Source organism: Eschscholzia californica, unplaced genomic scaffold (assembly GCF_041429995.1).
Source record: "Eschscholzia californica isolate CP2 unplaced genomic scaffold, dmEscCali1.0.p SCAF_4, whole genome shotgun sequence".
Classification (NCBI taxonomy): Eukaryota; Viridiplantae; Streptophyta; class Magnoliopsida; order Ranunculales; family Papaveraceae; genus Eschscholzia; species Eschscholzia californica.
The window spans coordinates 9,566,954-9,594,863 of NW_028238461.1; the positions used below are offsets into that span (position 1 = coordinate 9,566,954).

The 27,910-nt window shown below is 36.6% G+C and overlaps 3 protein-coding genes and 1 long non-coding RNA gene across 7 annotated transcripts; 1 reads left to right on the top strand and 3 right to left on the bottom strand.

Annotated features, from left to right (window-relative positions):
* Window positions 1-11,809: 11,809 nt before the first annotated feature.
* Window positions 11,810-19,462, bottom strand: LOC147542424 (protein MICRORCHIDIA 7-like). 3 transcript variants are annotated; one of them, XM_086632984.1, is made up of 21 exons: window positions 18,640-19,462; window positions 17,776-17,850; window positions 17,636-17,670; window positions 17,469-17,547; window positions 17,178-17,270; window positions 17,005-17,089; window positions 16,157-16,232; window positions 15,927-16,055; window positions 15,244-15,342; window positions 14,978-15,079; window positions 14,610-14,771; window positions 14,421-14,516; window positions 14,222-14,273; window positions 14,025-14,136; window positions 13,653-13,726; window positions 13,405-13,553; window positions 13,078-13,160; window positions 12,836-12,991; window positions 12,662-12,737; window positions 12,283-12,405; window positions 11,810-12,181 (listed from the first exon to the last, which is right to left on the bottom strand). In XM_086632984.1, exons 1-21 carry the CDS (start codon window positions 19,028-19,030, stop codon window positions 12,107-12,109), a joined length of 2,322 nt encoding a protein of 773 aa, XP_086489110.1. In that variant the 5' UTR covers window positions 19,031-19,462; the 3' UTR covers window positions 11,810-12,106. The 3 variants fall into 3 exon arrangements, with proteins under 3 accessions (XP_086489110.1, XP_086489111.1, XP_086489109.1); XM_086632985.1 differs by having other exon boundaries at window positions 17,636-17,704; window positions 18,640-19,184; XM_086632983.1 differs by having other exon boundaries at window positions 14,421-14,771; window positions 18,640-19,431.
* Window positions 19,463-19,828: 366 nt separating this feature from the next.
* Window positions 19,829-23,174, bottom strand: LOC147542425 (uncharacterized). Of its 2 annotated transcripts, none has more exons than XM_086638212.1 (2): window positions 22,566-23,174; window positions 19,829-21,013 (listed from the first exon to the last, which is right to left on the bottom strand). In XM_086638212.1, the coding sequence occupies exons 1-2, from the start codon at window positions 22,942-22,944 to the stop codon at window positions 19,995-19,997; spliced, it is 1,398 nt and encodes a 465-aa protein (XP_086494338.1). In that variant the 5' UTR covers window positions 22,945-23,174; the 3' UTR covers window positions 19,829-19,994. The 2 variants fall into 2 exon arrangements, with proteins under 2 accessions (XP_086494338.1, XP_086494340.1); XM_086638214.1 differs by having other exon boundaries at window positions 19,829-21,004; window positions 22,566-23,153.
* A 2,090-nt stretch (window positions 23,175-25,264) lies between these two features.
* On the top strand, window positions 25,265-27,888 carry LOC147542426 (uncharacterized). The gene is made up of 2 exons (XR_015223508.1): window positions 25,265-25,376; window positions 26,924-27,888. It is a non-coding gene; the product is annotated as an uncharacterized LOC147542426 (long non-coding RNA).
* Window positions 25,617-27,620, bottom strand: LOC147542427 (omega-hydroxypalmitate O-feruloyl transferase-like). The gene is made up of 3 exons (XM_086635223.1): window positions 26,928-27,620; window positions 25,960-26,839; window positions 25,617-25,865 (listed from the first exon to the last, which is right to left on the bottom strand). Exons 1-2 carry the CDS (start codon window positions 27,594-27,596, stop codon window positions 25,982-25,984), a joined length of 1,527 nt encoding a protein of 508 aa, XP_086491349.1. The 5' UTR covers window positions 27,597-27,620; the 3' UTR covers window positions 25,617-25,865; window positions 25,960-25,981.
* Window positions 27,889-27,910: the final 22 nt, after the last annotated feature.

Genomic DNA, 27,910 nt, shown 5'->3' on the forward strand with positions numbered 1-27,910 from the left:
GATACCTGGTATCCATGGATCAGTCCATATGTTAACTAGGGTTCCATCTCATATATCCCAACTGATATGCTTATCTATCTGCTCCTGGTTCCTGCTAATATTTTTCCAGACCCATGAGGCATTAGGAGGACAATTTATATTGGATTGACTGGAAAGACCATATTTTGCTCCCATGAATTTTACCCAAGTGCATTCAGGTTGAGTTCTGATGACCCAGTTGAGCTTACTTTTGAGAGATATATTATCAACATGTGTGTCTCTAAATCCCAAGCCACCCATGGTTTTTGGCCTACAGATGGAGTTCCAACTTTTCAAGTAAAGTTTCCTAGAATTAGTTTGTTTTCCCCACCAAAAATCTCTCTGGAGAGATGTGATGTTATTTCTAATCTTCTTAGGGAGATTAAAAATTGCCATCTGGTATCTTGGGGCAGCTGAGAGTGAGGATCTAATCAATTCTCCTCTTCCAGCCTGAGATAGAAGGTTTTTCTTCCATGAACTGAGTTTTTGGTGAAGCTTATCAAGTATAGGAAGAAAAGGATCAATCTTTGATTTGCCAATGAATATGTTAGTACCTAAGTATGGGTCTCTGTGTTTGATGTACTGGACTTTGAGTATTCTAGAGGCTAACTTAGCATGCTTGTGATGAACATTTGAGCTGAAAAAGATGCCACTTTTATGAAAGTTGATAAGTTGACCAGACATGAGACCAAATTGATTTAGAAGATCTAGGAGATGATGTACAGAGGGGATGTCCAGCTTGATGAAAAGAAGACAATCATCTGCAAACAGAAGGTGGGATATACTGTTGGAGGTTTGAGTGACCTTGAATCCTTGTATATGGCCTCCTGATTCAGCTTGGAGAAGCATTCTGCTTAGAGCTTCCATGCAGATAATGAACAAGTAAGGGGAGAGAGGGTCTCCCTGTCTTAGACCTCTGGATGGAGAAAATGGGGGACCAGGGATACCATTGAGAAGAACAGAAGAAGTAGCAGTGGATATACATTGGGATATCATTTGACAGAAGTCCTCAGAAAACCCCAATCTTCTCATAATAGATAAAAGAAAAGACCATTCTACTCTATCAAAGGCTTTACTCATATCTAATTTTAGCCCAAGGTATTTCTGTTTACCTTTTTTTGTTTTCATGGAATGAGCTATTTCAGAAGCCAGCAGAATGTTATCAGTACCATGTCTACCAGGGATAAAAGCACTCTGACAGGGGTTGATGAAAGAATTTAGGTGTAATTTCAGCCTATTTGACAGGATTTTTGATATGATCTTATATGTAGTATTACATAAACTGATAGGCCTGAATTCAGCAGGGGAAGATGGATTTTTTGATTTAGGTATGAGAACAATATGTGTTTGATTGATTTGAGGAGCTAAGATTTTGTGGGTGAAAAAGTCTTTCACCATTCTTATAGTGTCCTCAGAGATCAGATCCCAGTTCTGATGGAAAAAAGAGGGGGAGAATCCATCTGGGCCAGGAGATTTGTCTGCTTTGAGCTTATGTACTACTAATTCAATCTCTTCTGAAGTTGGGATAGATGTGAGGAAAGAGTTTGTTTCTAAACTAATGGTTGGGTGGAATAGTTCTTCTATATGATGAGAAGGAGGATGAGAATTGATTGAAAGAAGTTTTGTGAAATGATGTTGTAGAAGATCTTCTAATTCATTGTTCTTGACTATCCAATCTCCATCTTCATTTTTTAAACCCTTTATTCTATTGTTCCTGGCTCTGGCAGAGGCTAAGGCATGGAAAAATTTAGTGTTTCTATCTCCTAAGGAGACAATGTTGTCCCTAGATTTCAATTTCCAGAATTTTTCTTGTTGATCTAACAGTGAGTTCAACTGAGTAAGAAGAGTAGAGTGCTGGATATAGTCTGTACAGTTAACCACTCTGTTAGATAAGCTGTTTATCTGAGTCAGAAGACTGTTGTAATTATTTCTATCCCATTCTTGCAGAACAGATTGAAGACCAATCAGTTTGTTGTGAACTCTTACTGAAGGATGATCAGTTCTGTAATTTGCCCAATAATTAGTAATCAAAGCATAGCATTCTTTGTCCTCCAACCAGTTTGGGTTGTATCTAAAAGGTTTTTTGCCTTGGGAAGGTTGAGAAACTGTGTTTAATAGGATAGGGCTGTGATCAGATCCTAGTCTTGGGAGATGAATTACTGCAGAGTGTGGGTACCAGTCCAACCATTCTTGAGTAACCATGGCTCTGTCTAATAGCTGTTGAACTAAAAAGACACCTGGTTTATTGTTTGTCCAAGTAAAGGAATTTCCTGTAAAAGGGATGTTCATGAACCCTAAGTCCAGGATGGCTGAGGTTATAGGAGTGATTTGGTGATTTGAGACCTTAGTTCCCCCTTCTTTATCTGAAGGGGAAAATATAATGTTAAGGTCCCCTATGATAAGCTGAGGTTTACTGTCCCTTTCAACTTGTTGAACATAGTTTTGAAATCCTATCCAAAATTCTTTCCTTTTAGTGCTATTTGGTTCCCCATAGATGAACATAATAGACTGTTTGATGTTATCACTGGAGTTTAAGACTTGAATATGAATCCAATTTGCACAGATATGGATAACTTTGACTTGGAAAGAACTCTTGAAAGCCACCACTAAACCACCACTCAAACCTATAGGGGGTTCAATTATGATATTATCATAATTTGAATTGTTGATAAAGTTGGTGACAAAGCTATTGTTCTGTTTAGTTTCTGATAGAAACAGGAAATCCGGTTGATGGAGTCTAATAAGTTTGCTAAGTTGAAATCTAGTGACTTTTCCACCGAGACCCTGGCAATTCCAACTCATAATAGACAGGGGGAAGTGTATTTGCATTTTGAAATTGGGAAGAAGAGTAATGAAGTAATATCCTAAGTGACAGATAGTGAGATGGATAAAATTCAGAATATAAAAATTGAGATGATATGAATTTGTTACCTGATTGTTTGGAGCAGATGAAGTGCTAGCCGATTCATTTGTGGCCTTCTGACTTTGAATCACAGTTGAGTTATTGATCTGGCCATCTGTATTGTTGACACCCTGAGTCGAGGTAGATCTGCTGTTGTTACCCTCTTTGCCTGAAGTTGATCTGTTGGTGTTACCCTCTTTGCCTGAAGTTTGATTGTTGATAACTTTAACTGACATTTTAGGTTTGTAGCTTCTAGGTTTTCTTGGCTTGGGAAGGGATTCTTTATGTGAGGGACCAAAGAGGTGGTCGAAATTGATATCATCAAAAGTAGTGGGAATAGAAGGGATATCTTTAGCAGAAAAAGGAGCACAGACAAAAGGCCTATCAATTGGTATGGAGGTAATGGCCGAGTTGACAGAAGAGTTCCAAACTGAATCAAGATGATCGATTGAAGTGTGATCCTTGTGTTTCTTCCATAATTGCTCTAACCCTACTAAGAAGGAATCAGTATCTTCAAAAATAGTACCTTTCACTAGATTTTCATCACTCAAATACTTCCTCTTCTCCCTGTATGCTTCTGCTGATTGATCTTGTTGAAGTAGGGGTTCCTTACCTTTACTCTTTTTTGCTTGAGTATCCAGAACAGGTGGACTTTGTTGGATTGTGGGCTCTTGGATCCGGATACCCGGTCCTCTAGAAATCGGTCCCCTATTGTCTTGGTTTTCCTTAAGAAAAAGCTTAGTCCAACTAGAAGTACTAGCCAGATCTGAAATCTGACTCCTAGTCGTATGAATGATGGGTGGTGTATCTGTATTCACAGCAGGAACTAAATTATCTCTGACTCCGTTTGAGCTGTTTGGGATAATGGAATGGATTATGGAGGGATTGGAGTAGACTAAAGATTCTAACGTAATGGGGAGAGGAGAATGGATTGTAGTTGCTGGGGTGTTGACCTGATTTTGATCTGTAGGATTCTGGCAGGGGTAGGGAGAGTGATCGATAATACGACAGTAGAGGCATGTTGATTTAGGAAAAGGAAAAAAACGATAATCTATCCTGATCCTGTCATCTTCTAGTTGGACAGTCGTACCAGTGGGACATGGTTGAGAAACATCCCAAACAACATCAACTTTAACTTTATTCCCGGAAGTGGCAGCTCTTTGAGAAGGGTGAATTCTGAGGATATGTCCCAAAGGGCCAGCAATAACCCTAATATCCTCTTCGAATTGCAAACAGGAAGGGATAGGAGAAAGTTGGACAGTGAAGACGTCAAATTTCAGAGGAATAGTATCAGGATTTGTATCTACTGTCATTGCATGTAGGATCAAGAGGTAATCTAAGATAATGTAGGGCTTGTTGATAAGCACTCTGTCTCTGTCTTTCTCCACTTGGAAGGTGAAGATGAAGTAGTTCTGTCTATTAGGTATTGGGTCTATAGAGTAAGTGAAAGAAACTTCCCATTTTCGTTTAAGTTGATTTTGGATTTTGTATAATGGAATAAAGTGATGACTGCATAATCTACCTATGAGTTTCTTGTTAAGGTTGAGAGAATCCATATTCCTGCTCATTCTTTTGGGTAGGTAAACAATGGAGTCATTTTCTTTTGGTATGTTAAGTTGCTTTTCCATAGTCAATGTAAGCTTGTTGATGTCTGTTAATGGAGTTGGGTTTTCAGTATTAGAGTTAGAGGAGGGAATGAGATAATCCTGGTTGGAGCAAGAAGAAGATGGGTAGTGAGTAGTGGTTGTGGAAGACGAAACGTTATGTTCCATTACTGGGTTAGCGTGAAGGTTAATTGGTGTAGCTTGGCTAGTTAAAGCTAATATGCATGCAATCCACTGTTCAATAGCAACGTGTCCACCTTTGATTTTTGTGTATGGGTTGGTGAGGAATATTTGTGTGTATTTTAGTTTTTCAATGAAACCACCCCTTAATACCCCCTGTTTCGAAAATGTAACCTGCTTAATTCTAAAACCCTGATCTTCCGGGATCAAATTGTGATGGATCCCAATTCCCCAAGAAGGGTTACATAAGGATGACGACTACTATAACAAATGTCTCTATGTCATTATGAAATATTTATTACAGTCTCCCATTTTTCATCAAATAAACAAAATACAGTGTCACATTAGAGTAACAAAAATTCTACTAATCCTAATTGACTCCCCAAGTTCCTGAGTGACCCTTTCAACAACTTTTTTCTCTTGAGTGACCCAATGGAGATGCTCTAAGTTTTTTATTCCCGAAAGAAAAGAGTCTAACAAATAAACCAATATTTCGTTATACTGTATGAAACAATGGTTCAATGCTCGACACATATGGGATTCTATAGGCCATAATAGTTTTTTACATTTTAAGCTAGTGCCCCCTTCTATTCTTGTACCTTTTCACCACACAATAAGCTTATGAAATCAATAGATAGAGTGATGCATTGTAAATAACATGTTACAAACCTCAAAAAAAAAAAAATAACATGTTACAAAAAAAAAAAAAAAGTTATACAGACAAAAAAACTGCATCATTATGTCAAAATATTCAACAAAAAAAGGAAGCAAGAAGGCCATTGGTTTAAAGTAAATTAATCATATCTAGACTATAAGAGTGTATATCAAGTACAACAAATTCATAAGTGTTTAGAGGACGATGCCTCAAAGAAAATAACAATCTTCATATATGGTCCAAGTTTACGCCCACGGCCCACCCCAACAATCTTCGCTATTACTAGCATTACTTTTCCCTTGCTTACCCATCTTTCTTCTACTAATGTATGCTAGTTTCCATTATCAACATTCAAATGTTGAGACAGAGAGAGGGTAAGAGTGAGTATTAGCATATTGAAAAGATAGAGTACTACCACTGAGAAGCGCTTTACCATTATTGACAAGACAATCGTTGTATCTAATACGTTTGAAAATTTCAGGATTGACCAATTGAGCAGAACTAAACCAACCACAACTGAAGTGAATGTTTGATATGGCACACCCACTCGCACATGTGTTTGATATCTCGACCGTGTATGTTGGAATTCCATTTGGGAGAGGCAGTGTTTGCCCTTGAATAACAACTATGTCTGATTTCGAACATTTCCCTCCAAAATCTTGGTGCGGTTCAATTGTACCTGAATTTTCATTAAAAAAGACTCATGTAAAACAATTTAAAAGCAACCAACAAAATAAAAACATCTTTAGACAAAATTGACTTTTTAAAGGTGATTCTTAAGCACAAAGAACATTACAAATTTAAGGTCACGTCAAATGAAAACAAAGTACGCCTCTAAAGTTAGGTTATTGCTTGTTTGTGTTTTTCTTGAATTTGAACCTGTTACAAATTCAATTATGCGACTCAATTAAATCTGAAATAAATAAAAATTTTGACGAATAAGACATTACAAGTCAGACAAACCAAACATTCTGAATCATTTCTCGAGTTCACATCTAAAATGGAATATCAGGCCCCACATGTGCTTTTGGGGTTTTGGTTATGTTTGTGTTTTACCTCGTGATTTAAATATGAATCGTGTGACTCAAATAGACCTAATATTAGTCTAAATTAACAATTTCGCGACTCAAATTGTGAAAGAGACAATTTTAAACATTCTAAAATCTTATTTTAAATCACATAGGATTTGAAGTCAGATTTTTTTATCTGAAAAACAGAGAAGATTCAGAAATTAAACGAAGGAGAAAGAATCAGTCTATGCTTACTTGTGGAATAACTAGGTTTTATGATGAACATAAATCCCATAACAATTGCTGCCATTAGAAGAGAATTAATCTTCATCCTTAATAGAGAGAGAGAGAGAGAGAGAGAGAAGCTTGTTTGGGTTCGAAGCTTCTGATTCAGAGAAAACTTAAGAATGGATGTAGTTTCAATAGGAGAATCCTTTGAAGTAGTAATACAGAATAATATTTATAGTGTTAGAGATTCTATATGAAAAGAAAAGAAAATCCTAACTTCAATTAAGATCGTATAGATTTAATGAGATACTGATTCTATTTATTGATTAAAAATTGTAAGAACTGTAGTAGTATGATCTTGACTAAAAAAGAAAAGGGTTAATTCCATTTTGGCCCCCTAAAGATGACCAACTGACCAAAATGGCCCCCTAAAGATGACCAGCTTCCATTAAGCCCAATCTCACCCCAGAGAGAGAGAAAGAGTCGGGCGGAGCGATCTTCCCCCTGGTTGCGCCGCCTACTGGTGGCGGTTACCGGCGAGGAAATGGCAGTTCCTGACGGTTTCTTTGATAGTCTCCATCGGTTTCTTTCCGACTAGAATCGTAAGTTCTTGTCTGATTTCTCTTTTCCATAACTCACCTTTCTTCACATTATCTTCCTCTTCAGATCCATAACATCTTTAGAGTTATTATTGGAAACACTAGCATCCCCTATCGTAAATGGAAAGCAACTGAGAGAGAAAGAGAGTTATCATTGGAAAGCAACTTTGATTTTCCTTCTTTGGGTTATTAGAATCAATGGGTTTCTCAAGAATCGATTCAACAATATTGATTGATCATCAAGTCTTGGGTAGGGATGGTAATTTTGAATCATCAAATGGTTTCACTTATCTGGTTTTGTTAATTGACCGACTCAAATTGAATCCTGTTTTTGCATTCAAACAAGATGATGAAGAAGATTGAAATAAGGATGAAGATAGAAATGGGTTACCATGTGTGGGGTTTTTGTGTAAGTCAAGAGATGGGACAGTGGGTGGTTGCATTGGTGACGGTACCTCTATGGTGGTGGTGGTTCTTCGGGGATGGCGGCTTTTTCCGGCGATGAAAACGGTTTACCGATGATGAAAGCGTTTTTTTTTTCGGTGACGACGACGGCTTTCTGGTGAAGACTACAACGGTGACAGGTAGAAGATAGAGATTCTTGATGGTGGTGTGGTGGAGGGTTCCGTGGTGATTTTTTTAGTGATGGTGCTGGCGTGGTGGAGGCGATGGGGGTTGTGGTTCAAGGTGGTGGTGGTGAGTTTGTGGCGTAGGTGTGGTCTGTGGTGGCTTGGAAAGGTGGTGTTTTTTGGTTGTGTGGTCAGGGGCGGTGGTGGCTCTATCGGCTGGGTGTTCTCGTTGTATAATAAAATTGGCGGTTTTTCCGGCGATTGTGGCGGCTTTTCGGTGATGGAAACGGTTTTCCGACGACTACGACGGTTTTCCGGATATGGCTACGGTGGTTCTTTTAATATTAGTTCAGTATTTTGTCGACCTTTAGGGTCTTTTCATTCACGACCTTTAGGGTCTTTTCATTCTCGACCTTTAGGGTCTTTTTATCGAGTCGGTGTCTAGTCCAATTTCTTTCTCTTCATGAGGTACTTTGCATTTAAAGGTATGTAACTCTCATGAAGTTTTCAGAGGAGAGAAATAAGAATTATCATCCATGTAAATTGTGATTTTTATCACTTATGAAATGTAATGTTTCGCTTGGATTCAAAAAAATATGGTCCCCTTTTTCGTTTTTCCGTCTTTTACTCCGTTAGACGTTAGTGACACATCATTTTTTTACCCAATTTACCCCTCTGACTAAAGAATCTTGTTAGCCCCAAATCTTAAAGTCCCAATGGTATTTAATATTAGTCAAATCTTGTCTTCAAATCAAACTAACTTTTTTTAATTTTGAAAATATTTTCTTAACTCTTATTCTCTCCATTTACATCAACTTCATTAATTTGCAAAAAAACCATCCCCCCATCAACAACCCTCCATTAAAATCCTAAAAACTTAAACCAATTAAAATTATATTTCTTCATGCCTTCACTACTGAGCACCTAATCTAATTCTTGCATCCAGATTCAAAATTGGAAACACCAATTTCATTGACTTACCTTCTAGTAAGTCATCTTCTTTTTCTCTTTCTTCGAAGAAAAACATGGAAATGTCTAAATATATAAGAACATGGAAACATCCTTACCAACTTAGAAAGCTGGAACCAAGCTTGATTAGGGATAAATCAGAAGAGACATTTTAACAATATACTAATAAGCTTCTTGTGAGCTCAAAAGATAGCAAAAAAGTGAACCTCATATTGACTGAATTTTAGTACTCTCAGTACACATATAGTGACTGTCATTTACTATGAAGGTTTCACTTTTATCTACAAATAAGAACGCAAAATATCACATAAAACCAATATTTTTCATTTACAAATTACCCATTGAATTTCATTTGATCAATTATCCCGTTCTCTCAAAATTGAAGGGGTTTGTTTATGTTTGGGTAAGCTTTAAAAGAGATGAAATAGAAGAAAGAAATTGTTGACTACATTCATAGACAATTGATTCGAAAAAAAGATTAAAATAAACTCACAAACAATCCCTAATTGTCAAAATCAAATCCAAAGACTGATTATTAATACTACTACAATTCTAAAATTCAGAAATCAACTTAACTAATAACAAACAAAGAAGCGCTAGTATATGAATTAAAAACCAAAACTAAAAGCAAATAAAGCTTAACTAATAAACTCATAAACAATCCCTAATTATCAAGAGTAACTGGAAAATGTCCCCAAACATGCTTAGAAACATACCTAATTTTTTTAGAAAGTTCTTATTTTTAGTAATCAATAATTCTTTTTCCCAATTCCAATATATATATATATAGAAGAAGATCTCAGTAAAGAGAGAGAGAATTACCTTCCTAATTTTTCTTTCTAATACACTTTTATCATTTACAGGAATCACCATTAGAAATACCAACAACCCAAATACACTGCCAAAAGAACAAGGAAAACAAAATTGAATTCAACAAATTGGAAAAGTGAATCAATCAGAAATTAGGTGCTCATTAGTGAGAAAAATACCAGATCTCTATTGGTATTTTTCTCTAGCTTTTCTTGTTATATTACTTTGACTATAAAATTAGTATCTTTTTTCTCTCTAGATTTTAATGGAGGTGCAACTAATGAAGGCATGAAGAAATATAAGATTTTAATGGAGTGTTTTTCTCTCCCTCTCTCTCTAGCTTTTCTGGCACAGTTAGTGTTTTAAGCTTTTAGGATTTTAATGGAGGGTTGTTGATGGGGGAGATGGTTTTTTTGCAAATTAATGAAGTTGATGTAAATGGAGATAATAAGAGTTAAGAAAATATTTTCAAAATTAAAAAAAGTTAGTTTGATTTGAAGACAAGATTTGACTAATATTAAATATCATTGGGACTTTAAGATTTGGTGCCAACAAGATTCTTTAGTCAGAAGGGTAAATTGGGTAAAAAAAATGATGTGTCACTAACATCTAACGGAGTATAAGACGGAAAAACAAAAAATGGGGCCATATTGGTAGCTGGTCATCTTTAGGGGGCCATTTTGGTCAGTTGGTCATCTTTAGGGGGCCAAAATGGAATTAACCCAAAAGAAAATGGTCAAAATGAATGAGATATTAATGGAATAAATTTGGTATAAAATTAAAACCTAAAAAATTTAATGAAGTTGCACGAGTGGAAAGATCAGTCTTTACTCTTAAGTGATAGAGTGATGAAAGGGTGCCTCTATAGGCGCCTCCCCGAATTGCTTTAGGGACCTCCCACTGTTAGCGCCTCCCATACGGTTTTCTCCATGCCCGCGCCCCTCTTCTTCTTTTCTTATTCAACTTCTTTCTCTCTTTACTTTCTTAGTTTTGGATCTTCAAATCGGAATCGTTGAGTCTCTCTCTCTCTCTATATATATATAAAATAATGGTGATATTTCATCCCTCAATCCGAGACTTAATGTGTGGTTTCGGACTGGACAGTCCGACTCATTTCGGCTGGCTTCGTCCGAGACGAGGCTTTGGGACTCAGACTGATCGGCCCGAGGAGAGTCGCATGTAGTTGTCGGGCATTTGACCACGATCAACCCCTCTGAAGAGGCGCCTACAGCAATTTGGGGAGGCCCCTTTAGACGTGCCCGTGATGAAATTGTAGAGAGAGAGAGAGAGAAATAGAGGATGAGAAAGTCAAAAAAACAGAGGGAGGGTTTAACTTCTTCCCTTTTGTATTTCTCTCTCTAAAATGAGAGATCTCTAATAAAAGTGGGATTATTAGACTTTAGTTAAGAAAAGGAACCCAACTATAGTTAATTAGCACGTGGCAATTTAGTCTCATTACGAGGTACTATTATGACAAGCGAGAATGTTTCTTCCTCTTTTCTTTTTGTTGAAAAAGTGTTTTTTCTTTTGAGTCTATCCCTATTGTACAAATAGATGTACTTTGATCAAATCCAAAAATCAGACAATAATAATAAATCTGATTCGAAATCTGAATTGATTAGTTAGATTTAAGGCGAGATCTAATTGTCTGCCTCGAGTTGTGTTGGAGTTCATCTAAATATTCTTCTCTAAATCAAGACATATGTCATGTTGAACTTCGACCCCAATATGTAAAGCTAAGATTTAGAGAACGAGAGTACTTTAAATCACTGTCAACAAAAAAAGAGTACTCTAAATCGTGTGGCATTTGTTCATATATGGAATCAGTGAGTCAGCTAATGAAAATCCAACTCAGCCAAGACTGGATCAAACAGCTGGCAGTGTGAATGAGAAACCAGCCTAAAGTGGGTGCACATGACCACCAATCTTTTGAGACAACAAAAACAGATCACTTCTTCCCCAAATTCCGTTTTTTACTCAATAATTGAAATTGATTGCCCTTGTTCTTTTCAATTTTTGTTTTCTAAATTCCAATTCAAAAGACTCTGAATTTTGTTCCCTTCATCCCAGCATTGCCATTCTGGATTCCCATTTTGGTATATACAGCTATATACAGCTTCAGCGTTATTAATGGTTGGTTCATCATCTTTCACCTGCAACCCTCATATTAAAGTATCCATTCCAATCATTCAAGTTCCTCTATTAGTTTCGATCGAAACCTTTAAGAGAGTGAGAAAAAAAAAAACGAAAGAAACGGGTAATAAATGACAGTAAAACAAATATAACTGTTATGACCTTTTCTATATACAAAATTTTTGAGAGTTCATCTACTCGGGAGACTAGGATTCGAATCATACCATATCAAAAAAAGAGAAAACTACAACATCAAACCTCCTCCCAAGACTTCTCTACTACTAAAGGTGGAAAATTTGCCCAGAAGCCCGGTTCCGAGCGCCTGGGTCCGACAAAAAAAAACGTGCAGCCTGAAGCCTGACATGGGTAGTGAACACCCGGCACGCCTTAGTTGATGGGCATTGCACTTCTCTCACAATATTTTCATGGTTATTTGTTGGGGGATTTCGTTTGTTCCAGCTGGAGAACTTTATCCAGTAATTCTTGCATTGTGTTAGCAGCATCCTTCACAAGAAAAGAGATAAAAAAAAGTCAGACAATGAAGTTAGTGTGGCGCTATTGATACATTATAACAATCAAGCAAGTAAAAAATCGATACATCTCACCTTTAATTTCTTTCTCAAATTTTCTTCTTCGTTGTCTCTTCGACTCCTCTCTTCTGAAAATATATCAATTAATGCTTCCTGTTCTTTACTCATCTCTTCGATCTTTTGCTTCGACTCCTCTATCTAAACGTATGGGGAAAGAGAATATCAACATAAAAATAGTGAGTGGGAGGCAATTGAAATGAGTACCAAAACAAATTTCAGTAGACCACGGAGTTCTAATAGAAAAAATCTACTAAATTTGGATAATTCAAAAGGAAAATCAAGAAAAAGAATCGTCTTTTTTCTCGAGGGAAAATTTCAGAGCATTCACAAGTTACTATCAGTATATGATTGTTGTGAAGTTATGTGACAAATAATTAGAGATTATCGCACTTACTTTAGCTTCTACCGATTTATTTCTTTCTCTTTCTAACTGTAAGTCACTTGAGAATGTTTCCTCCATATTCCTTAATCTACAACATAACGAACTCAAAACCGAAGTTAGGGATCCCTGTATACATAAAATCGAGCAAATAGACAACTAAAGACAAGGACAGAAAAGTACTATCACCTGTCCTCCAGTTCACGATTCTCCAATTGCAACTTATTTAGAGTGACTGGAGTAACGTTGGTAGGATCATGATTTTTAACTAGAGCTTCCAGCATTTTAACCCTATCTCTTTCATACTCTATTTCACGCAAAAATGATTCTTTCGTTGTGTTTAAACTATAAAACACAAAAAAATGAGCATTATAATATTGATAAGTAAGGATGAAGGCACAACAAATTCATATTCGGAGAATGACAAGTACCTGTCCTTCAATTCAACATTCTCCAATCTCAACAGTTGTTCATCAGAGTTATGAATATTCTCGTTATATGCACGATTAGCTCCCTGGCATTCAATGAAATATTTTAGAAACCACTATAGAGTGGGTAAGTTTGACTTCATTATTACGGACTCGCCAAACCATTACCAAAATTTCCTATTTTGTAAAAGAGAAAAATGTTCAGCAAAATAACGACGTAATCCTTCCAATAAAGATGCATAATAATTCAGCAGAGCATAAAACCCTCAAATGTCAGGGACCTCAAACACAATATATAAAACAGGAAGGGCCTTAGTAAGTTCAAATTACCATTTTGGATTGTTTAGCAACTGGTTCAGTTTTCTTCTCATTTCCACCCTTTCCAAACACTACATTACCATGTTTGGGTTCCCATCTAGGGGATGCCGATTTACTTGAATGGCGAATTGATGCCCGAGCAACATACTCAGGTGAACTATCTGGACAATCAAGTTATATCAGCCAGGGTATAAGAACAAATGATATATGATTTTCAGATAAGTTGTTCGAACTAAATAAAGAAATAATTTGTGATGTACCCCTAGCTGCAGATGCATTTAAAAGCTTCTTGTTGCGTCGAGGAGCATAGCCAATGTGATGACAGTTGGTGGACCTGGATTGAAATAAAGACAACTGATTAAAATTCATGAAACCACCCTGCAGCTAATGTGGTGTTTGTTTAAAGGAAATGAATGTGAAAATGATCTTAAAACGGGTCATTTTTTTCAAATTCAGACATTTTATTGCTAAAAAGACTTGCCCATTTGATATTGAGATCCATTTTGAGACCTAACTCAATTAGATACATGAGAGAATGCAAAGCTCATGTCTAACATACAAAATCAATTCAGGTTTAGGAATTTAGAAAAACAAACACTTCCTAAGGGAAAAAGAGAAAGAAAATAGCGAACCAGTAAAGCTTTTGCATTTGTAATAATTTTGCTTCGAGTCTTGCAAGTACAGTGGTACGCTCAAAACCTTGCTTGTCATGTGCCGGTTCAACAAAATTAGCCTCTAATACACCTGCATTAGAAATAAGTCACGTTAAAAGTTTCTCTTGCCACAACCAATCAAGGTATTATCAAACTTGAAAATACAAAACTTATACCTATAGCTCCACGCCCATCACTTCCCGTGGCATTCCAAACCCTCCAAAACGGCTGGGGAAAAACAAACATTTTGAGTTCCCAGTTCATGATTTGGGTCATCATCCGAAACAAAATCCGTGGGTTCATTCAATAAAACAAGATTATGCAAAATACTTTGCGGATAGATTGAAATTGCAAGTAACCAAGATAAAATATAACCTTAATAAGCCGATTTTTGTGATAAACATTGAACCCTTGAACATCAATGTGACTTGCCGCATCCTTTACAAACCCAATCTTCACAACAGCATACATCTGACATCCAAGCAAGCAGTAACAAATATAAGAAAAATAGCATAGAAAGCTACTTAGGGATACCAAATTGATAATCATCAGGAGAATCCCTACACTCGAATCCTTTGGAATCCCATCTGCACCTGGCTGCGGCCTATAAGTAACCTCTTGCATTAACATCATATCATTAACGATGTTGTGGTGGACAATATCTTTACCACGCAAAACCATATGAAATTGAGGTGGAACTCTGAGATAGAGAATTGATGCATAACTCTGTAACAATGAGACAGTATTAGGTGAGTAAACATGCCATATTTTGAAAAGGTTAAATGCTAGCAAAAGGATGCACCATCGATCAAATTTTAGTGTGTTTGTTTGTGGAGCAAAAATGTTTTAGGAGTGGTCTCAAACTAGTGAACGAATGTTAAATGAAAATTTTGATCAGAGCGCAAAAGGTAAGGAAGGTTGTATCTGAATACCCTTAACGAGTGACGATAGGTCAGGAAGTGCCTGGAGTTAGGAAATTCTTGCGCCATTTCTATCTTCTTCTCATCTCGATTGCCCCCTCTAATTTGAATGTCCTGCTAGTTCGGACATTATTAACATTAATCACGTACAGCGAACTATAGTCATCCATTTTAGAGATTTAACTTTTTGTTGTCGATTAGAAGTTAAAAGTTCATTATTGAATATCATAGGATAACTTCCTCTGACTACAGAGAGTACTGAAAAAAAAGAGACATACATGTTTATCAGAGTCAAAATCGAGCTCCAGTTCTCCTTCATCATCCTCCCAGAGATTGTAAATAATTACACGTGTACCTTGTTCACCCATCGAATCAAACTGCAACCGTAATATAACAATTATCTACTAGACGAAATGTATGACCACAATTTATGCATCAGTTACAAGATGTCACATCACATCTAAAATTTGATGAAGTTACCTAAAGCCCACAAAATTAAGAGAACTGTGCACCCAACAATTGGTATTAGAAGGCTATAAGAGATAAATTGAAATTCTTCATATTACAGGGCAAGTATTTCTGCATGTCCCACCCAAAACTGAAGATAAAATGCATCCATTTTAAAGATTCCTCTTTTAAGGCATGCAAAGAAGGTTATGTTCTAAAAACATGTTAAAAAATATAGCACTAGAGTAGACCAAACTCAATTAATATCATCTCATAATATTTTAATAAAGGATGCTTAACTTCTAACAAGTCATGCGTCTACAAACTCATGCATGTAGCTACCATACTTCTTAACACCTCACATTTACGACCACTAATAGATCGACCCACCACCGTTTGCTAATATAGCAGCTCCTCGGCATAAGTACAGCAATACTAACACACTATCAAATCACATTTTAGAGTTACTCTAATAAACATTTAAGGGCAATAATTGTTCAAATAGAAGAACTACCTGTTGCAAGAGATCAGCTTCACTTGAAAAAGGTGACCACTGAACAATTGTTTCTAAATTTCTAGTCCAATCGCCTGGAGATGATCGCATCAACTTGTTCCAACCCCGCCCTTCTTTCTCATAGTCAAGCTTATAATTTTCAACGCAATAGTCAGTGACAGCATGGGCGACTGAACACCTAGTATGTAACTGACACTTCAGTGAAAATAGATATCTGAATAAATGCTTACCATGGGAACCACAATATCTTCTTTTCCCGTGCGCGTCAAAAATGTGTAAGACAACAGTCCAATACTTCGTGTGGGGCTAACATGTATTAAAATTTAAAAGAGAAATAAATTACTTCACACAAGAACGAAAGTGATACACCACACAAGAAAATAGTAGAAACAAATTGAAGGTGCGGAAATGTTAAACTTAAACGACGAAACAAAGAAGATGAAACGCAGCAGGACCCAGAAACATATACATAGAGAGAATGCATGAATGATCCCAATGAGCTGAAGAGGACGCATTAGTTGAGGTAAATTAAGTCCAAATGTTGGTATTGCAGAGGCCGATAACATACCAAAGAATTTTTATCATGAAAGTTCACATGTGGTGTGAATTACCAACTTCACCAAAATTCGTCTAACCACTGCAGGGATGTTCCATTCTAATGGTGCATATGTCCATAGAGTTCCAAAGCAGACTGTTCATTTGTTTGTTTATACTATTTTCTTCAATTTATAATGTTTTGATTTAGAGATAGCAGCTTGTAGTAGATTTATCAGATCGGTTAACACCAAGAATTTTACAACTTTGAGGAATGCTTAAGAAAACCAAATGAAATGGGTGTTTGTACAAGAGCTAATATTTAGAGCTCCAATAGATATAGAGCTCTATTGTTAACAAATATGTATTCAATCTACTTCTTTCTCTTCAGCAAGGAGCAGCAATCTTATTTCCTACAAGTTGGTCGGATGCACATTGACAGCTAAGTCTTCATAAATCTACCTACGTGAGTAGATTGAATTATGTGGAAAAGGTAATTCTAGTATTATAATGTGATCAAAAATTTAATGAACAGACTCCAAACCTTTTCCCATCCCTTCCACGACAGCGCGAGAACACTAGAACATCTGCCCCAAGTCTCATTGTACTTGTTTTGAAACCGTTACCATCTGAGCAAAACAAATATATAAGATCTTATGTGTTCACCCCAATTTTCCTAATAACCAAATATTTTTGCAAGTTATGAATGAAACATACATTGTCCAATAGTATTTGCCATTTTGCTTTTCTCCGAGTACCCAAGGGACATGCATTGTCGCATTTTATCCGGATTCATACCACCACCATTATCTGGATAAGGAAAATCATACAAACATTTGTAAACATGAGGTGGCCAAAAAATAGTAAAGCAGTGGTTCTTATTAACGCAGAGGATGCTAATTATGAGCCCAAAAGGTTCATTCAAAAATAAGTCCTTACGTGAAGATATACACAACCACGAACAAAGAAAGTATGTCAATCAACAAAATAAAAAACAAAGTCATGTACCTTCAATCACCAACATCTTGCTCTCTTCTTTGTTACTTTTTAACATATCAACGTTGACATATGTAGCTCCATTGACAACCTAACATAAGAATGTATATTATGGGTAAACCCCGAACAAGTAAATGCTTGTGTGATGTGTACTAAATGAAGACAACAGGAGCAAATACCTCATCCAAAGAGTTGTCCAAGAGTTCAGCAAAAGCTGTCAAAGCAGATAAAATGGAGTTCAGCAAAAGCTGTCAAAGCAGATAAGAGTTGTCCAAGAGTTCAGTAATAGATCATCTTCATTTAGGGGATGTAGTTGTACCTCCAAGAGCCCACTTATGGCTGGTTGCATTTGAATGTAGAAACTTCGGATGAACCCTAACGTGGTCCATTCCAGCTGTCAAAATGATTATAAATACAAATAGGAACATTATCATCTCTATTAAGAAGTTCCAAGTGAAAAAATTATTATAACTGCAACATCATCAAGCAAAGTGATCCAAAACCCGAGATTCTCATTCTCCTACCAAAATAAAACACACTAGTTACCATTTCATACACCAACAAATCTAGACCAATTCCCACTTTCGACTTCCTACCTGACTCTTAATGTGTTCAATGGTAAAATAATCAGTAGTCGCCATCTCATACCTCAACAAATTTAGACCAACTTCCACTCAGACCTACCTGACTCCCTATGTGGTAATTTTGAGATTTTCAAAATTTCTTTAGATCGAAACTAACAACTCGATAAAGTGATGATAAATGAATGGCGAGGTTTTCAGAAATCACCATTTCATACACCTATAAATCTAGACCAACTCCCACTTAGACCTATTACCTTGAGATTTAAATACGCATGTCGAGAAAATGATGACAAATGAATGGTAACATCGTTGGAGGCAGTCAAGTAAGACGTCTGAGTGGGAGATTTGTTATACCTAGTAACCTAGGCATTAGTACCAGTGTTGGATGGTCTTCAGCCTCTCTCACCTGAAAAGCTAGCTCAAGAGATAAGGTTTTCCTCACACTTATAAACTCGTCCCCTTTACCCTTCCACAACCAATTTGGGATTATCCCAACAGAATTTAGCTAGCATAATTGTTTTATACCCTGACAACCAAAATCTAGGGTTTAGTAAATAATGCAGATGAAGCTTCAAATAAACAATTAGAGATTACTTTACCTGTAGAGGAAGAAGATGAAGCGCCAATAGGACATCCATCAAAATCACCAGCTTTCCAAAACTGCTTATTCGAACTTTTAACGCCAACTTGATTTCGAACAACAACAGGTTCAGGTAAAGGCAATAATACTACATCATCTTGATCTGGTGGTAAAGGATCAAGAAATCCGAGAGGCAGAAGTTCTAATTTTTGCTTCTTCTTGGATGAACCAACATTTTCACCATTTGAAAACCTAGATATTTTCCCGCCAGTTTCTTCATCTAAATCATCATCGGAATCACTGAAATATTGGGAATCGCTTGAACTAGTTAGGTCAATTTGGTCAGGCGGTAGAGTTACTTTAGTGGCCGGAGGAGTTTTCGCCGGTTCGATTTTTTCACCTGAATCCATTTCGATGAAGAGAGAGATAGAGAGAGAGAGAGAGCAGGGGGAAGGGCCGTTGGGGTTTATGAACTTTTTGACGGTATACGTTAAACTAATTAAAGCTAGGAATAAGTCTTGCTTTCAACAAAAGAAAAAAGAAAGTCTTACCGGGTGATTTGCCCGCGATAATTTCTGTCCGCTAGATGAGTATTTCAGAAGAAGATCTCATATATCAAACTCCCCTGCTTAGGGACATACAAATTTGGTTGTGGGGTAATAATACAAGAATTTGAGTGATAAAATAAGTTTAAAAATAAATATATTTAAGACCCAAAATCCTAAAAATAAAATAAAAAATAAAATAGTTTTCGACCATCTCTCTCTCCTTCACATATGTGTCTCACCCGTTCCCTTCTTCGAACTTGTATGGAGAGAAAGAAAGAGGGGAGAAAGATAAACAAAGGGGAGGAAGGAAGAGAACCAGAGAAGAAAAGAGAAAAATAAAGAGAAACATGATGGTGGTGGTTAAAACGAATAATTTTGCATAATTTTTGTCAATTCGTACGTATTTTGCACTTGGACTGCAAGAGTTTGTGGATGCTTAACAAGTTTACACATAGAACCCTAACAACCTCCTAACCTAAAATATGGAGTTCTTTTAACTAAAACCAACAAGAATTTGGTCTTTTAGCTCGTCCATCCGTCGCGTTCTTGGATTGGAGATGTTTTTTCACTTGAAAATTGCATTTTTAGTTAATCTTCGGAGCATGAGTGTTCGATAGAAATTCAAAACACGCGCTCGCAGATTTTGCTTAAGGAGTCAAATTTAAGACAATCCAAAAGTTTCAAATGAACTTTCCAAGACCAAGGTACTATAACAAAATACATATCAGCTGTATAGAAACATACAAAAATAAAACCACACCCTAACTTCTAGTTTCCATCACAAGACAATATACAAAAAAGAACTACACCAAGGTCGAGATATATACTACCCAGAAGACCGAGGAAACATGTCGTGACACTGGCAATTCCGGCCAATGGAAGTTAGGTAACTCATTATCTTCTCGAGTGTCTGATTACTTTTGGCAAGAGATGCTTCAAGAGAGTCCAATCGATCCTCAATCGATCGGGAAGACACTGAAGCACATTTTAGAGTTTCTGGTGCCTGCCGCTGCTGATGTGGTTCATCTTCTTTGGAAGAATCATTTGAGACTGTGGAACCGGCAGGCTGAAAATTCTTTATACCGTCGATAGAAAGAATAGGGGCAGAACGCGGGACATCATGAGGAGTAGGATTGATTCCATTAGAAATACCAAGACGAGTAAGAAGATAAGAAAATGGAATTGCGACATTGGAACGACTCTGAGAGAAAAAAATTCCTATGTGATATAGGATGTATGAAGGAAGACATAATTTCCGACCGGTTCCTACAAGATATAACAATTTAGCCATATTAAGGGTAAGTTCTTTAACGTTTCCAGCCCTAGGATACACATTGGTTGTGAATATAGAATGAAGTACCCTAAATTCAGGAAGCATTAAAGCTGCACGAAGACTGCTCTTCTTCCACTCTACCTTCTTTCCACAAAGAACACGAGTCCACTGAACTTTCTCTTTTGATTTTTCAGCTGTAAATACATCGATTGATTCAGCACAAGGTAGACCGGTAATCTGGGAAATGTCAGTAGGAGTAATTTGATGCTTGTTACCGTTCACACGGATGGTAATAGATAGAGGTTCACGTGACCAACTAACGATAGAGTGTAGAAACTCATAGACGACAGATGGATAAACTTGACCATGGAAGGACAAAATTGGTAACCACCCTACACGTTCTAGCATCGAAACACAACCATAATCTGTTGAACCACTAAACTCGACCTTACGTTCAATAACTAGAGGGCGAGTGCTAGAATTCCCTCTACCTGGAGGAAGACCACTGATGGGAGGATGAGGAGGTATAAGCATATTATCCACATCCATATTGCGAAGATTATCTGTAGTACCTGAGAAACAATATAAGCATTTCATGAGCATACAAACTATAATCAAGCAAAGATAGATTATGCTAGTACTTGAACAAAAGAATATGATATGTTTTACTGAAGAAAATACCACATGAGTAGATTTTTTTTTGTTTATGAAATCCAGCAAAAACAAATTCGTCAATGTAAACCCGAAAATAGATTCAAAGAAACTTGTAACAATCAACCATTATATACCCTACCTAGAACCTTCCACTTCGACATGAAGCATGGAAACAACGAAAAAGCAAAGTTTGTGAATGAACACAATTGAGAAAAGGAACCCTGTAAATTCCGTCACAAAACCTCGGTCACTTCTTTCAATGTGTCACAATTAACAAAGACAACTCCATTACAGACCTGAGATGCAGATTTGAAGTAGAATACCAAGAAACATGATGTGTGACAAACCGAGGATGAAATCAGTGAATTTCTTTCACAAAAGGGATTCTCCAATTAATTTCTACGAGGTTATTGAGCAATTTCAGCTTAAATGTACCTAAAATTTATGTTTTATTAAACTGTATGGGGAAGATAATCGAAGTTAATAAGGAGATTCAAGTAATAATCTGCCAAAATATCAACATGTAAAGGGAAACAAGAAGATTTCGGAAAACCTTCAAACATCAAAAGCAAAGAAAAAGGTTCATGGTTTTGACAAAATGACTTACGGGTTAAGTAAGAAGATGAAGCATCACGAGGACTTCGAGGTTTCCGAATTCAAATCCCCTACCGTCAATTCAAAGTTTTTATTTCTATTTTTTATCAATTTCGTTTAGGCCATTATATTGTATATATTTTGACTTTTGGTCCCAAGTTATGCCCCCTATTTCTGGACCAAATTCAATTTTGACCCCGTTTTTGCTAAGTTTATCATTTTGTCAGGTTCCATCCAAACTATGTTCTAGCTATTTTTGTCCCCAAATTACCAATGATCACATACATTATAAACTGTTAATAATTAGTTTTTTTTTTCCTGAATGAACTATTAACAAAACTTTACACATATTTTATTTAAGGAGATGCTAGGTCACAAAAAAAATTGACAAATTTTTTTCCGAAATGATGTGGCAAGATTCTTTTTCAAAGTTTGACAGATCTGGACCGTTCTCTTTACGAGTCTTTCATCTTTTAACAGTCAAGATTCAGTCAAACTTTGAAAAGGGACTTGCCACATCATTTCCGCAAAAAAATTGTCAATTTTTTTTTTTTTGCGAACTTTAGCATTTCCCTTTTATTTATTCTAATGTGAAGTTTTGGAATTACTTGTTTTGTGTTGAAAAGTTAAGATATATGAGAGAATAATGATAGAAATCTAGACCAACTCCCACTTAGACCTCCTACCTGACTCGCCCTCTGATTCAATATTCCCTGAGATTGAAATACTAATCTCGAGAAAATGATGGTAAAATTGTTGGAGGTCTAAGTGGGAGAGTTAATCTACAATAATTGCTTTATACCCTCACAACCAAAATCTAGGGTTTAGTAAATAATGCAGATGAAGCTTCAAGTAAACAATTAGAGGTTACTTTACCTGTACAGAAAGAAGATGAATCGCCAACAATACATCCATCAAACTCACCAGCTTTCCCAAACTGCTTATTCGAACTCTTAACACCAATTTGATTTCGAACAGGTTGAGGTAAAGCCAATAATATTACTTCATCTTGATCTGGTGGTGGTAATGGATCAAGAAATCCGAGAGGTAGAAGTAATTTTTGTTTTTTGGATGAACCAACATTTGAAACCCTAGATCTCTTCCCGCCATTTTCTTCATCTGAATCATCATCATCATCGAAATCACTGAAATCTTGGGAATCGCTTGAACTAGTTAGGTCAATTTGGTCAGATGGTTGAGCTACTTTAGCGGCCGGAGGAGTTACCGCCGGTTCGAGATTTTGGCCTGAATCCATTTCGATGAAGAGAGAGAGAGGGAAGGGCCGTTGGGGTTTATGAACTTTTTGACGGTATCCGTTAGATGAGTTTTATAGGAGGAAGATCTTATATTCAAAGTCCGTATTTTGGAAACATACAAATTCGATAGAGGGAATACATGAATTTGGGTGAGAAAATGAAGAACTCTTTCCCAAATTCAATTAGAATATCACCTAATTCTAGAAGTAAATTGAAAGGAAAACATTACAAATATTAAACTATGAGATAACGATTCAAAATACGAGGATTTTTGCCTTTTTAAAAAAATATTAGATCTTAATATATAAAGTAATGAATATTTACCTAAAAGAAAATATAACTTACCTAATCCAACGGTTTCGTAGAGGCTTTTGACAATTTTCGAAGATTTGAGAGGATATGCATCACACTTCAAGTTAAATAGGTGCATTGCAGACGTGCTGACAATACAATGGCCCACGAATTAGCCTCTCAAGGTTTAGTCAGTAAACGACGTCTATCTGTCTACCCCTGAAGATAATTTATGTTTTGATCTTTTATATTTTTGTCTTTCTCTCTAAGGAACAATATGTAACTTTTTATCTGATTAATGTTATTGAATTTTGTATTAAAAAAAAAAAAAAAAAATTAAGGGCAATTTAGCGATACCTCCTCACCACTAATGTCTAATTAACGATACTCCATTTTTTAATTGGATATTGACGAAACCCCATTTTTTACACTTAGAAGTACGAAAACACCCTCGTGCTTATTGTTTTATCTATCTTTTTTCTTCGATCTCTTCTACATCTTTGATGCTTTGCCGACATATCTTCATTTGTCACCTACTTTTTTTTTCTTTTTATCCATCATTTTTCTTTGATGCTTATTGTAACTTCTCATTTGTTCTTTGTTGCATGTTAAAATTAATGTTTCCAAGTGTAATCAATTCGAAAAAGACTTCTTGATATTTGTTGATCTTTCTATTAATTAGGACTCGTATACATTCAAAAAAATACAACTACAAATTGAAATTATGAATTGAACGAAAATTAAAATGTTAGAAGAGAAATTATTAATTCAACTTGCAAATTAGATAAAAAAAAAAATCATGGAAAGACCAAAGTTAGAGTATTTTGTCGTCCGTGAACTTACAAATTAGATAGAAAATTTTATGGAAAGACAAAAATTAGAGAGTTAAGTTGGCCGTAGTCATATGGGAGGGGAAAAAAAAAGAAAATATAACAGGTGTAGGGCTATTTTCGTACTTTTAAGTGTAAAAAATAGAGTTCCACCAATATCCAATTAAAAAAAGGGTGTTTTGCTAATTGGACATTAGAGGTGAAGGGGTATCGCTAAATTCCCCCAAAATAAAACTTACATAAAAAATTCTTAATATTACTTACTTAAAAGTATTTACAGTACATAAATTTTTTATAATATTTGCCTAAAATTGCTTTCCGAACTTTAAAAAAAAAAATCTCTTGGAACTTACATAAAAAAGGTGTTAGTGAACTTACCTAATTTTTTTTATATTCTCTAACTTAAAGGGAAAAGATTTTCTTAACTTACATAAGATATAAATATTTCGTCTCTAACATAAGAACTTACCTGAATTTATTTTTACATAAAATTTTCTAGAATTTTCAACTCTTTTTATGCAAATATAAATATTTTCTAGAAACTTAAGTATTTTCATATTTTCTACATAAGATATAAATCTTTAAGACGAACATAAATATTTAGAGAAAAGAAGAAAAAACAAAAAGAAAAACAAAAGAAATTGTCTGACTCAGCATGAGCTTTTACTGGGCCGGATCTAGCCTATCCCATTGGGTCCAGATTGGAGGCCCAGCCCGGGTCCGGAACAGAACCCGGAGTGACCTAACCCGTTTTTCATTTGGGGCGGCCCGACCTTTTGAACACCACTACGTAAGTGATTATCCAATCTATTTCAAAAGATTAGAGAAGAGTAAAGTTAATCCAAAGACCTTTGGTTTTCTCCAAGTAGTTTCGGGTTCACAATTATGGAGGTAATCCGTCTAGGTACTTCAGTAAGTCATAAACCATCATTTCTCTTAATAAGCTCGCTTTCGGGCTAATTCCATCGAGTTATAACCAGTCGGGTTAAACGGTCTGGTCAAGTTCCGACCCACGTCCCAACGCTAACTACCCATCTAACAGTCCGCATATAACCGCAATGGACAGCAACTGGTTCCTCACGGTCACAGACTCGGACAGACCCCTCTGGGTTGCGGGTGTCTGGTCCATTTTCCCACGTACCTAGGCTGCTAGGCATACCCTTGGTATCACTTTTGGGCGCAGAGGCCCATCCTGTGTCTGGTCCAGGACGCAGCCCAAGTGGGAGGACCTCCAGAAATCCCAGACCATCGTTTTCCTTGAAGATCTGACATTTGAGTTAATTCCTGTGAATGATCACGAGATTCATCAGGTACCCTAGTTCTTAATTTTCTTCATCTGTGATTTTGATTTCGTTTTACAGGCCATTTAATACTTTGAAAGGGAAATGATAAGGAAAAAACCAATTCATTAATAATGTTGAAAGTTCCTTGAATATGGATCGATATTTAACCCTAAAACTGACCCAAGAAACTGGTTTAGTAAGTTTTGGCCTAACCCATTTGCTTTTGAATTAGGTTTCACCAACCGAACCACGTAAAGTTTCCTTAGATTTTTGCCATAAAAAAATAGGTTGCTGGTTCAATTACTTAAATACACATATGAAAATACACAATAAGACTAGGAATGCAATAGGGTTGAACTCAATAAACAACAAAAAATCACAAGTGTAAACAACTTAAAACTTCAAACAAGTAACATCCACAAGAAAAACATCAAATAATAGACCTAGACTCGAGGGTTGCTCTTTTTTCGAATACATAAAGAATAATTCACCTTTTCTTGCCAAATTCATACTCCTCTATAAAAGGATTACATATTCGACATGATTTCACAGAATTTCTTATGGTCTAGGACAATGAACCGAGAATTAGTCTCTTGGAAAGATTGCTCGCAAGATACATGTGCTATTTCGTCTTAGATTTCCATAAGTTCGTCGAATATTTTCATTGCGGAAGAAGGCAATCCGAGGAGGATGTTTATGCTTTTCCTCTCTGCCCCATGAGATAGGAATAGAATGACCTCTTTCTCAGGCAGAGTAACTGGCCCTGATAGAATAGGGTCTCCCCATCCGAAATCAGTGGTATGGAAAGGTAGCCTAGACCAAGTAGTTATTAGAAGAGTCGCAGATAGAGATGGTCTAGTTCTAGTCGCTTCAAAGTAATCTATGGCAGACCTCATATAGCTATCTGTCACCATCTTAACTGCTTTTTGGACTAGCCCAACTGTGAATGACAGTGGGTTTTCGAGTAACTCACCTGAGGTGCAAAGAGAATTTGTTAACACAATTCCGTTACCAAAATGTCCCGCCGGCAATGGGGGGTTGAATCTAGAACGACCGTTAACCGCAAACAGGAGCTTTGTTTGTTGTTCTGGTTTCAACTTCAATGCCTTACATCGAGCTCTCCACACAAAGGCTGAGAGCGCTTCGAAAGTAGTGCACTTATCAAGACAACCATCTTCAATGGCTTTCTTCTTGATTAGTTCAAGCTTCTCAGGACCGAAACAAAATGACCTATAGAGCATTTCTTCTTCGTACAACTCCGTGATGTTTGATATGTCCTCAATCTCTGCAAATTCATGGTGAGGAAACTCTATCTTAGGTGGGTCTCGAGCTTTCAGTATGGTTCTATCTAGGAAGGGCGGGTTAGATAACGGCAAGCCTCTAGCAACTTCACCCCACGAATTCACAAAATCCATTGCAGCAAGCCCATCAAACATACAATGGTTCATGCAAAGTCCAAGTGAAAACCCTCCACACTTAAACTTAGTCACCTGCAAGATGAACAAACTCACTTATTAGTTACTAGTATCATTCAAAAGGAATTCGTAACTTGCTTCGGAATTGTCGAATTTCAGGTACCTGAGCAACAAGAGGAGGGATCTCTAGGATGTTCCTTGCACCGGGAATGTTATAAACGAGCTTTCCGAGGGTCACCGGATCGGGCTTTGTTATGTCTCCAATTTCCTCCATTGTACAGTTTGCTTCTGCTTCGACAAAAACACCACCTTCTCCCGTGCAATCTACTATAAGCTTCCCCTCTGAGCTGATTGTGAGTCTGCCGGCGAGTGGGTAGTAAGGAACAAGAACCTTCGCCAAAGCATTCTTGATGATTGTCGCAGCTTCTTCATTTCCTCTATCATCTGATTTGAAGCAGTAGATGGTTTGAATTATTACTGCAATGTTTTGATCGAGATTCGAGAGGAAGTAAAGACCCTTGTTTGTTTCTTCTGCAGGTGGGACCAGTGTTGGTTCTCCTTGCTTCACAGTAAGTTCAATTACCTTCTCACTTAAGTTCTCCATTGAAGTAGATTGTTCAAGCTTCCAATTCTCAACTGAAGTACAAGAAAACAACAATTTTAGAGAAGAACAAGAAAAGGTTAAGCAATTATTGAAAGGGTTTTGATTCTCTCTGCATTGGATGAAGAGAAGGGGTATATATAGAGAACCCAAAATCAGATCAGTCTTGTCAAGAGAACTGAAAGGAACATGGGGAACACAGGTGTCAAGAGATGATAGGTGATGTTGCATACACAATGGGTTGTTATTTGAATTGGGGAGAGAAAGAAGGGAGAGAAAGTGTTGTCTTCTTGAGCTAGAGATTGTTTGATCAAGACAAATTGGGTGGGGGTTGGCTACTAGTTTAGAACCAAAACATCACCCAATCTCTCTGAATTGATTTGTATAGCATCCTAGGCAAGAGAGACTTAGTGGAGTTGGTTGTTGGTGTTAGTTGTCCCAAACTTTGCTTACTTGGTCTTCTCTTATCACTTTGAACATTTCTTCAAATCTATTTTATGCACATGTCCCTCATGTCCACCCACCTCAAGTCCTCAACCCACTGG